Source organism: Hylobates moloch, unplaced genomic scaffold (genome assembly GCF_009828535.3).
Source record: "Hylobates moloch isolate HMO894 unplaced genomic scaffold, HMol_V3 SCAFFOLD_12, whole genome shotgun sequence".
In the NCBI taxonomy this organism is placed as follows: domain Eukaryota; kingdom Metazoa; phylum Chordata; class Mammalia; order Primates; family Hylobatidae; genus Hylobates; species Hylobates moloch.
The window spans coordinates 69,284,645-69,297,797 of record NW_026652287.1 but is presented as its reverse complement, the minus strand read 5'-3'; the positions used below and the strand labels follow the sequence as shown (position 1 = coordinate 69,297,797).

Below are 13,153 nucleotides of genomic sequence, written 5' to 3'. Positions count from 1 at the left end.
AAAAAAGAAATGTAAATACAACATTTAAAAATACAGTGTTACTAAGGAAATGCAAGGGTGCCAAGTTTTACTGATTTTTGATACAAGTTTTTAACTTTCAAGTATACATATAACTAAGTAGAAATATAAACATTCTATAAGACTATTTTAATACTTAAGATGTAATATTAATAAAAAATAAATATACGTATGTGCATTTAATGAAGCTCTAAATCAATAATCTTAGTCTCACGACAACCCAAATTAAAATATAATACATAGAGCAGTGCTTCTATAAATCAGATTTCAAATTTAAGGGCAGAAATAAAACTCAAATTTGTAACACAAATTAAATAATGGACACTATTTTTAAACCAGGAGTGATAACTATGTCTCTTTCCTTTTACACTTGAATCCTGGTTTGAGACCCCATGTGAGCATTATTTTTAGTGAAACTGGGCTATCTGAAGCAAGGTAAAGTGGTAGCATAAAAAAGGTAACTGAAGACAAAACTAATTTAACTATATTTAAGTAGTATCTCCACCAAGAAAAGTTGAATGACCACAAAACTCAAAACTAGAAGGATTCGAATTAATGATGTTGCAAAGATATTTGTATTTCCCTCCTCATTGGACAAGCAAACACATATAGAAAAACACAGTAACTTCAAACTTACAAAAATCTGGAGAAAAACATTAATTACTAGAGCAGTTCAAAATCAATTACCAATAATTTAATTCTTGTATTAACTTCACTTACCCATGTTAGATTTCCAATATATAACGCAATTCTCTTTCCAGTATACGTATAGACAACATTTGGTGCTGCTCCTTTACCCACATCATCACCAACAGTTGGTGGGAGAGTATCCATGTAATCCCGGTCTTCTGGGGCATCTCCATTATTTGCAGATGGAGATATGACATCGTCATACAAATCTATCTGATCATGCCCACCATATTCAGCTTCCTGAGATACAGAAATAATGCTCTAGATTATACAAAAGTCAAAATACTACTAAAATAGATTTGAACACAAATTCAACTTTTTGTTTTAAAAATCTGATAGAAAAAGGCCAAGGATTTCAGTACAAATCTTTTTCCACTTTATGCAATAGATGTATTCTTGAACAGGCCTAAAAAGTGAATTTCTTGCTGGGCGTGGTGGCTCACACCTGTAATCCCAGCACTTGGGAGGCCGAGGCAGGTGGATCACTTCAGGTCAGGAGTTCGAGACCAGCCTAGCCAACACGGTGAAGCCCTGTATCTACTAAAAATACAAAAATTAGCCAGCCATGGTGGTGCACGCCTGTAATCCCAGTTACTCAGGAGGCTGAGGACAATCGCTTGAACCTGGGAGGCGGAGGCTGTAGTGAGCCAAGATCGTGCCATTGCACGATCTGGGCGACAGGGCGACACTTCATCTCAAAAAAAAAAAAAAAAAAAGTGAGTTTCCTTTTTTTTTTTTTTTTTTTTTTTGTAGAGGTCTTGCTACATTGCCCATGCTAGCCTCAAACTCCTGAGTTCAAGCAATCCTCCTGCCTCGGCCTCCCAAAGTGTTGGGATTATAGGCTTTAGCCACTGCGCCCAGCCTAAAGTTAATTTCTATATAATGAATCCTACTTTTCCACTGATACTTATTATAATATAAAAAATAAGTTCTTTTGGAAAAAGACATGGAAACAAAATAAATAACATGAAACTTTCCTTGGAAATACTCTTAACTAGAAGTAATAACACACAAAAGCAAACAGACAAGTTTTTTTTAAACTGACATTAGAAAAATCACCCCAAAATCCAAAGCCATTATATCTTTAATATATGACCACAGAAAAATAGTTATTATTTTCTATAGTATTCAGATCTTGTTTTCCAACCTTGAGGAAGCTACCAGTATTTAGAAAAAAGCATAGTGAGCTGAGCCATAAAAGAAAGAATACGGGTATGTAAATAATTCAAAATGTCATAATAAATGAACAAGGTAAAGAGAAATAAACGAAATACATGTAGAACGATCCAAATTAATTATCTTGCAAGTTGTATCATTCTCAGTGAACAAAGAGCTAATGCTTACCTGAATTCTTAGTTATCTAGTCAAGCAAATTAGCAAGAGAAAAGCAACAGACAACAAAACAAAGAGTATAGTAAAGCTTTGGCACTGTCACCAGCAGAATTAAAGCAATGCTACTGGGTGTCACTTACATGCCCAAATGATAATCAGGGAAAAGGAAAACTGAAATGAAACAGACACAGGAGCAGGAAAAAAAACAGAAGAGAGTTCAATTTGTAACTAAGTACATGAAAAATGAAATGTAGGTAAAAGCAGAACACTCAACACTATTTAATTGCCTTTGATAACCATTACTAGACCATAAGCTTGACTAAGCCTGTAGCACAGGAAAATCTCCATTTTTATCTTCTACTCTCCCTTTCCACAACTAAGTACTCCTATTGGTGTGAACCATTTTATTCTTATGACATAGAACATTTGACATAAGGAAAAAAACAATTGTAAGACAACTTGAAAGTTCAACATAACTTACAGATTCTCCCATTAATAAAATTTACTAAAGAATTATACAAATGCCACATGTGGAGGAGCTAATGGTTTTAGGGACTATTGGTCAAAATAGTCCCTAAATGCACAGAGAATGACCCAGAGAAAAGCATTTGTTATATGATGGTGAACAGAGCAACAAGATATTATGGGCCCAGGCTACTGTTTTGCTATTTAAAAGAGAGCCAGAATAAGATCTTTTTTTTTTTTTTTTAAATTTTAATTTATTTATTTTTTTTGAGATGGAGTCTTGCTCTGTCGCCCAGGCTGGAGTGCAGTGGCGCCATCTCAGCTCACTGCAAGCTCCGCCTCCTGGGTTCACGCCATTCTCCTGCCTCAGCCTCCCGAGTAGCTGGGACTACAGGTGCCCGGCTAATTTTTTGTATTTTTAGTAGAGACGGGGTTTCACTGTGTTAGCCAGGATGGTCTCGATCTCCTGACCTCGTGACCTGCCCGCCTCAGCCTCCCAAAGTGCTGGGATTACAGGCATGAGCCACCATGCCCGGCCCAGAATAACATCTTTTTAAAAGAAAAAGAAAAAAGCCTAGAAGGGGAAATATCATTTATATACATAAATAAAGGGACCTCAAGTAATCATCAGGTAATCGTCTATGTAATTAATGACTTACCCAATTTACTAGTTACAGAATCTTTACATACCAATTTTACTTGTTATGAGGTAGAATGTCTATAAGACTTATTTAATAAGGAGTCTGGGATCTCAAGGTTAAATCAGAGAACAAAGCTAAATTTAATAAAGGGCAGAAACTAAGACCACAAGTCACCGAATAATGCCATAATTTTATTCTGTTTGTACAGCAATACTAAAATAATCTTTAAGAAATGAGTTTTTGTTAAACAAAGTAACATGCTCAAATTGCAATGACCACAGAAATTAGGAAAAAAGAGGGTAAGTTTTGTTATGAAGTTTCAGTGTAGCTGAAGCTTCAGGCGGTGTGGCTGCAGCAGTAGCTCCATGCACTTAAGATACTAAAAAGTTTCCCACAAGGGGTGTTGGGCACTTTAAACTCTCTTGCAATCCGGTTCTGAACATCAAGTAGAATTATTAATATTATTCAAAGGGAGTTGAGTTTCCATCCTCCTCAGCAGAAACTATAATCACAATATATGGTCTGAGGGAAAGTAAAAAAGAATGGAAGGGTTATTAACAGCAGGACTAAATGTATTTTTAAATTTACACTTTCACTTACATAAATAGGTGAACAGATTCTTTGTTTTCTTCTATTAGCTACAAACCTGTGAAAATGTTTACATAAGTAGACAAAAAATTTACAAGCATAATTGCAGCTACACTAACCTGGTACATCACAATCACTTACTATTTTTGTCCATCCATGAATTCCTATGTTGACACAAACCAATTTTCCATATTGATATGATTCTACCAATATTTAGGATCAGCCATTTTGTCTGGTAGTTGTACTGCTTCCAAGTGGTTGTAGTACGATCCTAATTAAGACAATGGTCCTGGGGTTTGATCTCCATGTGGACTAGTTAGCTTCTCGCTGTTCCAAGGCCACAGCCTGTACACTTAGCCCCAATGGTATACAATTAAACTTTGTGAAAAAACATAATGAATCTGAATACATTTGCTGCCATTACTAAAAATGAAACTCAAAGCACACTCTTTTGTAGTATCAGTAACCTTCCTTTTAATCAGCTTCATATCACATCAATCCTCCAGAGTAAAAAAAATACAGAACACACTGAACTTTGTTCTTACTTCATAAAGTGAGAAAACATGCATGATGTTTGCATGAGAAATTATGCAAAATGTATATCACAAGTCATATATAAATAAAGCTCTGTGAGCCTAGTGAACAAACTAAAAAAAAGGTTTCCAGTTTGTCAAAGAAATATTTAACAGTATCATTTTTTATTACATGAAGGGTCTTTTCAATTATTACTTTTAATTTTAATGGCATTCAAAAACAAGAAAATATCAACATCATCCCTCTAATTATCTCTGATACCAAATGCTGCCCAATCTTATATGCTGTTCATAGTAGCTAGCTAGCTACGTTACATAAAGCTTGGAATAAACAGCTCTCAGGGTTTGTTAAAAAAAAAAAAAAACAACTCACTACTTTTTTTCATTCCCTACCATTCTAAATCACTACAATCATTCTTCAGACAAGGTATTCACTCAACATTTTACACAACAAGATTATGTTCTACATTATATACAAATATCTGTTGCCAAGCCAGAGAAAATGGATGGTAAAATGACCAAAATCCTATTAGTTCCCTTAAAGTAAGGCTTCTCAACCTTTTCATTACTCCTGTCTCCTCCCTCCCTTCAAGAAGTTACTTTTAGACATTTTTTTCCCTAATTACCCCTCTTACAATTTTAATATCACAGATATATGATACATACTGTATACCACTATTGGGATGAACTTGTTAGCTGTCAAAATATTCATCATTCTCCCTGACAGGCCTGACTTTTTTTGATGGTTCTAAAATTACAGTAATATCATTCGAGGCTAGGCATGGTGGTTCATGCCTGTTAATCCCACCACTTTGGGAGGCCAAGGCAAGAGGATCCCTTGAGCCCAGGAGTCTAAGACCAGCCTGGACAACTTAGGAAGATCCCATCTCTACCATAAAAATATATAAATATATATAAAATTCATGCATTATATGATACTATCAGCAAATGCACAGCAAAGGCCACTTGTTTCAAAGCCTATTTTAAATTATTTCCATTTAGAAAAATATATGAAGGGGGGAAGTTACATTTTGCATTTACAAAATATATCCTATACCTAGGAAAAGAAATACTAGTATGCAAAATCCAATAGCAGATAACTTAATGCATATATTTTAAAAGAAAATATATCATTTTCTGGTTTTATCTAATTATGTTCTCAGTAGGTATTAAAACTGGCTAGTAATCCCTGTAAAAATCCCTTCCTTAAATAATGTTAAAGAATTTGGTACTAAAAATACACCACATAAACCATAGTGGACAATTCACAGGCAACTAAATTAACTGCACCCATAAATAACAAAACAGGGTTCTAGCTTCCCTGAACATTTCTATCCATTTTTCTGAATCAATTCTGCCTAGCTCATTCTCAACCTGACAGCTTTATTTCAGATGGTTTTCTAGTAAACATAAATAAATCATAAACAACATTTCTCTGATATTTGTCCAAGAAACTTATTTTCATTAATTGGCTCAACAATTGGCTAGAATACATACATAATGACTAAATGTAAAGCAAAATGATTCATGACATAAAAACTGACTTATCAGATGTCCAGGTCCGTAACTCCTAAGTGAATTCTTTGTTCCAACTACTGCCTCTATACACCTCCATTCTTTTAAAAGTAATTAATCTATTTTTGTGTGTGACAAAGCCTCGCTCTGTCACTCAGGCTGGAGTACAGTGACCTGATCTCAGCTCACTGCAGCCTCTGCCTCCCAGGTTCAAGCAATTCTCCTGTCTCAGCCTCTGAAATAGCTGGAATTACAGGTGTGCACTATCATACCTGGCTAAATTTTGTATTTTTAGTAGCGACAGGGGTTTCGCCATGTTGGCCAGGCAGGTCTCAAACTCCTGACCTCAAGTGATCGGCCTACTTCAGCCTCCCAAACTGCTGGAATTATAGGCATGAGCCACCACACCTGGCCTACACTTCCATTTTAAAGCTGGGTGGTCAGATTACTAAATTTGTGCTATCAGTGACTGCCTGACAGAGCAGAAACTAAATTCCACATTAAGAGTTTCTGACTCCCAAACAAGCAACAAAATACACTACTTCAATGCATGCAGTGTAAGTTTCCCTAAAGTTCACAGAATTTTTTTGACTTTCCTCTCCAGATCAACAAAACTCTACACATAAAACATAAAAGAATGGTAACTACAATATAGGACCTGTCAGTGTGCTATAATTATAGTAGTCCCCTCTTACCTGAGAGGGATATGTTCCAAGACTCCCAGTGGATGCCTTAAGCCACGGAAAGCAAGGAACCCTACATATACTATGTTCTTCCTTATATATACCTATGATAAAGTTTAATTTATAAAGTAGGCACTGTAAAAAATTAATAAAAGAGAACAATTTAGTCATGCATGACAATGTTTTGGTCCTGGTGGTCAGATTATAATGGAGCTGAAAAATTACTATTGTTCAGTGATCTTAGCCCAATGCATTTCTCACATGTTCGGGCTGGTAATGCCGGTGTAAACAAACCTACTGTGCTCTCAGTCATATAAAAGAATAGAACATACAATTATGTACAGTACACAATACTTGACAATAAGTGACTGTGTTACTGGTTTATGTATTTATTATACTATACTTTTTTGTTTTTACCTTTTTTTTTTTTTTAAAAATAGGGACTGAGTTTCGACATGTTGGCCAAGCTGGTCTCGAACTCCTGGCCTCAAGCAATCTGCCGCCTCAGGCTCCCAAAGTACTGGGATTACAGGCGTGAACCACCACACCAAGGCCAACTATACCATACTTGTAATCATTATGTTAGAGTGTACTCTTCCTACTTTAAAAAGTTAACTGTAAAACAGCCTCAGGCAAGTCACTCCTTCACCAGGTATTACAGAAGAAGACAGTTATCCTAGGAGATGACAGCCCATGCATCTTACTGCCCCTGAAGACCTTTCCAGTGGGACAAGATGCAGAGATGGAAGACAGTAATACTGATAATGCTGACCCTGTGTAGGCCTAGGCTAATGTGTGTGTCTCTCTTAGTTTTTAACGAAAGCTTAAAAAAAAAAAAAAAAAAAAAAAAGGCCAGGTGTGGTTGTTCATGCCTGTAATTCCAGCCTCCTTGGGGAGGCTGAGGCAAGAGGATCACTTGAGGCCAGGAGTTTGAGACCTGTGCAACACAGTAAGACCTTGTCTCTTCTAAAATAAAATTAATTTTAAAAGTTAAAAAAAAATTTAATAGAAAAAAGTTTAGGCCCAGTGTGGTGGCTCATGCCTGTAATCCCACCGCTTTGGGAAGCCAAGGCAAGAGGATCACTTGAGGTCAGGAGTTCAAGACCAGCCTGGCCAACATGGTGAAACCTCGTCTCTACTAAAAATACAGTAATTAGGCAGGCATGGTGGCGAGTGCCTGTAATCCTAGCTGAGGCAGGAGAACTGCTTGAACCCAGGAGGCAGAGGTTGTGGTGAGCCAAGATCGCACCACTGCACTTCAGCCTGGGCGACACAGCGAGACTCCATCTCAATACAAAACAAAACAAAACAAAACCAAAAGAAGTTTATAGAATAAGGATATAAAGAAAATGTTTTATATAGTTATACAATGTGTTTGTATTTTAAACTGTTGTTATTGAAGAGTCCAAGTTTATAAAGTAAAAACGGGCCAGTCACAGTGGCTCACGTCTGTAATCTCAACACTTTGGTATGTCAAAGCAAGAAGACGGCTTGAGCCCAGGAGTTGGAGACTAGCTGGGACCTCATCCCTACAGAAAAATTAGAAATTAGCCAGGCATGGTGGCACATGCCTGTAGTCTCAGCTGCTCTGGAGGCTAAGACAGGAGGACTGCTTGAGTCTCGGAGATAAAGGCTGCAGTGAGCCACAACTGCACCACTGCACTCCAGACTGGATGACACTGAGAAAATGTCTCAATCGATCAAGTGAAAACATTACAGTAAGCTAAGGTTAATGTATTATTGAAGAAAAAAATTTAATTTAGTGTAGCCTGAGTATACTGTACAGTGTTTATGAAGTCTACAGCAGCGTAATGTCCCACATCTTCACATTCACCCACCACTCACTTGCTGACTCTCACAGAGCAACTTACAGTCATGCAGGTTCCTTTCATGAGTGCCCTACACAAGTGTGCCACTTTTTATCTTTTATACCAAGATTTTCACTTACCTTTTCTATGTTTAGATATATTAGATACACAAATACTTACCACTGTGTTACAACTGCCTACAGTATTCAGTACAGTAATATGTTGTACAAGTTTGTAGTCTAGGAGCAACAGGCTACACCATATAGCCTACATGTGTAGTAGGCTGTACTTTCTAGGCTTGAAATGCAAAAGCACTCTATGATCACAAATGACAAAAGACGGACTTCTCAGAGCATATCGCCATCACGAAGCGACACGACTGTAGAACAGTTTACTGTCATAAAAGTTAGCTAAATACAGTATCTCTCAAAGTACCTTACTGTATCTAATATTTTCAGACTTCAAAACCACGGGTAACTGAAACCACAGAAAGTGGAACTGTGGATACGTGTGCACTACTGTATGTAGGTATCTCTCAGCTCCCCTACGGTGTACTCTTAAGGGTAGAGACTACCTAAACTTTGTATTCCTCGTTTTGGCACGTAACAGACACTCAAGAAATGTATTTCGAACAATTTGATTTTTTTTTTTTTTTGAGACAGGGTCTTGCTGGAGTGCAGTGGACCGATCTTGGCTTGCTGCAACCTCTGCCTCCCAGGTTCAAGCGATTCTCCTGCTTAGCTTACCGATTAGCTGGGATTACAGGCAGGCACCACCATACTCGGCCAATTTTTGTATTTTGATAGAGATGGGGTTTCACCATGTTGGCCAGGTTGGTCTGCAACTCCTGACCTCAAGTGATCTGCCCACCTCGGCCTCCCAAAGTGCTGGGATTACAGGCGTGAGCCACTACACTCGCCCTAAACAATTCAACTTTTAAATTATTTAGTTTTGGCTAGAATTTTAAAATCTACAATTACTAAATATTGGGCTAGTAATTACTACACTTGAGTATAAATCCAGTTTAAACTGAATTGATACGCTATTGAGTGTGAGACAGAATCACTTTCTTCCCAACTTCAAATAATAGGGAGGTATGGAAGATGTTCAAATTCCCCTTCCAACTGTTCTCAACTTGGTGACATCCAAAGACCTCTAAGAACTAAAGAGAAACCATAAGGAGTAGCCAGTCCCTTGTGCCTCCTCCCCCTTCACCCTCCATTCTTAAGTTCACCTGGTGAAGAAAGGAACTCTATTAGAGCTTCACTAACTTATTATTCTCAATCTATCCCCAAATTATTTTCTGCTAAGACTGTTGAATGCCTCACTTTTTTCTACTTCAATAGATGCAAATCACTTTTTGAAATAATACTGTGCCTTACCAAAATACAAAAAAGCTTCATAAAAGTATGACATTTAAAATAGAAGACTCAACAGGATACAGACAAAAAATAGTAGAAAATGGAAATAAAGACTATCCCGAATTTCAAAGTATACAAATCCAATTAGAACTGCAGTTTACACTGGAAAACAAAGATTATTTTTTAATGTTTACAACAGCTTTGAAGCCAAAGTCAGTCAAAACTGGCTAATACTTAGTAAAGTATTTTACTCAACGACAATAAAACAAGAGTTCTAGTCTACTATAGCAACTAGTAGAAATAAGGTCACCAGCTAGTAAAGATTAAATCAGTTGTAAATTATTTTGTGGTTGCCTCTAATTCTGGTTAAGATTTTGGAAAAATATTTCAATGATAGTAACATATTTTTAAAAACAGGATAAGCTCTGAAAATAACCAACTATCCTTTTGTGACCTTTTTTTTGGTACAGAAACTACCACAGCAAGAAGTGGTAATGCAAAAGGATATACAAATCAATCACTGATTGGCCAACGATATGCAAAGTAGCAAAAACAATGCCTCTATCCTCGCCATTAATCTATTCAAACATATAAAGATTTTACTGGTAAAATTATACAACTGTGTTAGACATAATGCGGTAGGTACCTTATACAACTCATTGAAAAGTTACATTTAAAAGGAGTCCCTCATTGGGTCCACAAAACTAATCTCTTTTTACCTCCTGCCCAGTCAGCACTTGCTACTGCACAGGGATAAGTATCCACCCAGCTATCCGGATAAGGGAGACGTCCCTCTCAAATTAAGTATGCAAAAGCCTAAAAATACTTCATTAAGAGGTACTGAAAAAAGCTTAACTTCTAAAATTGCGACCCAATTCTTCTTTTATTGTGCATAGAAAGGTGAGCCAATGTATTATCTTGTAAGTAAAGCTAACAAAGGCAGTCTTGAACACTTAATCGTTGTTCCTTGCAGTTACAGCCCTCTTTTAAACGCATTGTTATATTCATTTGATAAATAAAAGGAAAAAAATTTCCTAGACGTCTTATAAGCGTTAGAATCTGTGTTGCATTCGAGGAATGTATCTGATTTGTAATGGACACAAGTATTATTATTTAAAGCATAAACACAATTTTAAAAACACAAAGATTTAAAAACTTAACCTTTGATTACAATAAATTACATTTAAACAAATCCAGTCTTTGAGCAGCAAACATTTAAAGCCAACTGGTATTTTTCTGTTTTCTAATATTTAAACCAGAGGCACAAAGTCATTCCTGAAAAATAAAACAGTAAAGATCTCTTGAGTTTCCTTGTTTTTTAAAAAGCCTGAACAACTAGTCACGAATATGATGGTTAATGGAGGGGGGAAAAAACCACATTAGCCAGTATTATTTTATTAAGCTTCTCATAAGGACCTGGGAAATACAAAAAAAAAAAAAGCTTTTCGGAACACTGCAGTTAAGCACAATTTAATTGTTTTAAATGTGTTACTACATAAAATGCAGTAGATACGAGCAGCAGGTTCAAACCTTAAACGTCACTACTCTAGCAACAAACGACATCTTTTGCAAGGATGCCCATTAACAGACATCACAGCTCCGCGTTACCTCTAAGCAACGTCGTTCAGGAAAACCTTGCATTCTCACTTTCGCTCAATCTTTCAAACGGTAACGCAGGGCCGGGGGGTGGGGGCGGGGGGATTTAACACTTTCTTCTCGAAAATAGGGTCTTATCTGTAACTCTTTATTTTTAAACCACATCATAAGGATTTGGGGTGAACGTTCTTTCATTTTAATCACTATGAGATCTGTGGGTGAGCTAACATCTTTTTGTTCCATCCAACCATCGTGCTTCCAATTCTTCCTTTGGGTCCCGGGCCACTCATCTTCACAGGTATTTTCATCACAAAGGCCAACAACGACTGGGCTTCAAAGCACTGCAAGCCCTGGATTAATGAGGCAGGACCAGCGCACCGACTTTTATCTGTGGCTCCAAAAGTCAAAGGACTTGTTGCAAATGAGCCCGCACCTCAGTCGCCTTCAGAAAGTGTGAGGGGAGGAGGAAGGCGCCACGCCGAAACCTGTCGCAAACCCGAGAAGGAGAGCCCCGGGAACTGGGCGCGCGGGATACAAAGGGCCGTGAACGCGGCCTTCCATGAGGCGACAGTGCGCGGGCAGGGAGACAAAATGGAGCGATGGGAGGAATCGGAGCCCGAGCGGCAGCGGCGGGGAAGGGGCGGCGGCGGCGGCGGGCACGCGCCCCGCCAGGGCTTCCTCCTCCGGCCAGCGGCGGGGGAGGGGGCGCGACGGCGGCCAGTTCTCTCCACCGCTTACACGCGGCCCCACCGCCTGGGCCTAGCGCGGCGGGAAGCGCCAGCCGGGTGCCGCCAACAATAGGGAGCGAGGCAGCGCTGGCGAGGGAGGAGCCGGCGGCAGCTGCACAGCGGCCCGCGTACGCGCTCCGGACCCCGCGGCGGGTCGCCGCGCCCGCGGCCCGTGAAACGACGCGGTAGAACGAGGGGCGGGGGGGCGCCACGCCAGGGGTCGGCGGCGCGGCCCAGAGGCGGCAAGGGCGCACAGTCTGCAGTCGCTTCGGCTCGCGGCCGCAGCGGGCCCCGGGTCAGCGTCCCGGCCGCAGCGCCGCTCGCGTCGGCAGCGGGGACCTGGGCTCTCACGTACCTGGTTGAACTCTTCGCCGACATCCGCGTAAATGTCTATGTGGTCCACGCCGTCCGCCATCTTCCTTCAGCCTCGGCCGCCGCCGCCGCCTCCTGCAGGTCCGCCCGCCGCGGCAGCAGCAGCAGCGGATCTAGCGGCGGTGGGGGGGCGCTTGCGTCACTTCCGAGGCCCGAGGGATGGAGGCGCGGGCGACAGGGGCCGGCCGGGGGCGGGGACTCTGCAGCCCAGCCGCTCTGCTGGCTAAGGAAAGGCTGCGCCTCTGAGGGCAGAGGACGTTTCTTTTGTGTCTGGGTGAGGCCCTGGAGTGGGGGGCCAATTTCTTTGTCTTGCTCGCGCATCCAGCTTACCAGTGGGCCCTACCTGTTTCCATACACCGTCTTTTCACGTGGCCTCTGGCATACTCAAACGTTTTGTTAATATTTTCATTTATCCGTTTTTCTTATCTTTCTCACATCCAGGACTTTTAAAGGTGGAAGTTATATGTCCGTGCTTAAATGCAAAGTGTAACCCCCGGGCATTCTGTGAGCGGCTTAAGAACAAAAACAATGTCTTGTTTCTGCATCCTCAGAGACCAGCAGAGTTTTATTTGCATCGTAAATGCTAGATACCCGTCAGTGGTTATCTTTGCATGCTGTTTATGTTGCTATTTCCATCTCTAATCTTCGTGGGCTTCTTTCCCCCCACCTTCCTCTCGCATTCATTGCCATTCATTTTTTCTTCCTTAGATCTACAGTAGGTTGTCTCTGGCATAGTTCAGATGCTTCTAACATGAATGCAGTCATCTTAGAGCACACCCAAGAGAGTGGAGGTATCTTGAGGCCAGGGGGGCTTCTCTCTCAG

The 13,153-nt window shown here is 39.9% G+C and overlaps 1 protein-coding gene across 4 annotated transcripts in view; it reads right to left on the bottom strand.

The window, feature by feature from the left end:
• Positions 1–12,448, bottom strand: part of CPSF6 (cleavage and polyadenylation specific factor 6) — a 34,641-nt gene extending 22,193 nt beyond the window's left edge. For 2 of the 4 annotated variants that reach the window (XM_032170706.2, XM_032170708.2), the window contains exons 1-2: positions 12,314–12,448; positions 739–948 (exon numbers count right to left, since the gene is read on the bottom strand). In XM_032170706.2, the coding sequence (XP_032026597.1) occupies positions 739–948; positions 12,314–12,373 (270 nt within the window). In that variant the 5' untranslated portion in view covers positions 12,374–12,448. The remainder of the gene's footprint in view (positions 1–738; positions 949–12,313) is intronic. The other 2 variants (XM_032170705.2, XM_032170707.2) reach the window with 2 other exon arrangements.
• Between the last annotated feature and the right edge of the window lie 705 nt (positions 12,449–13,153).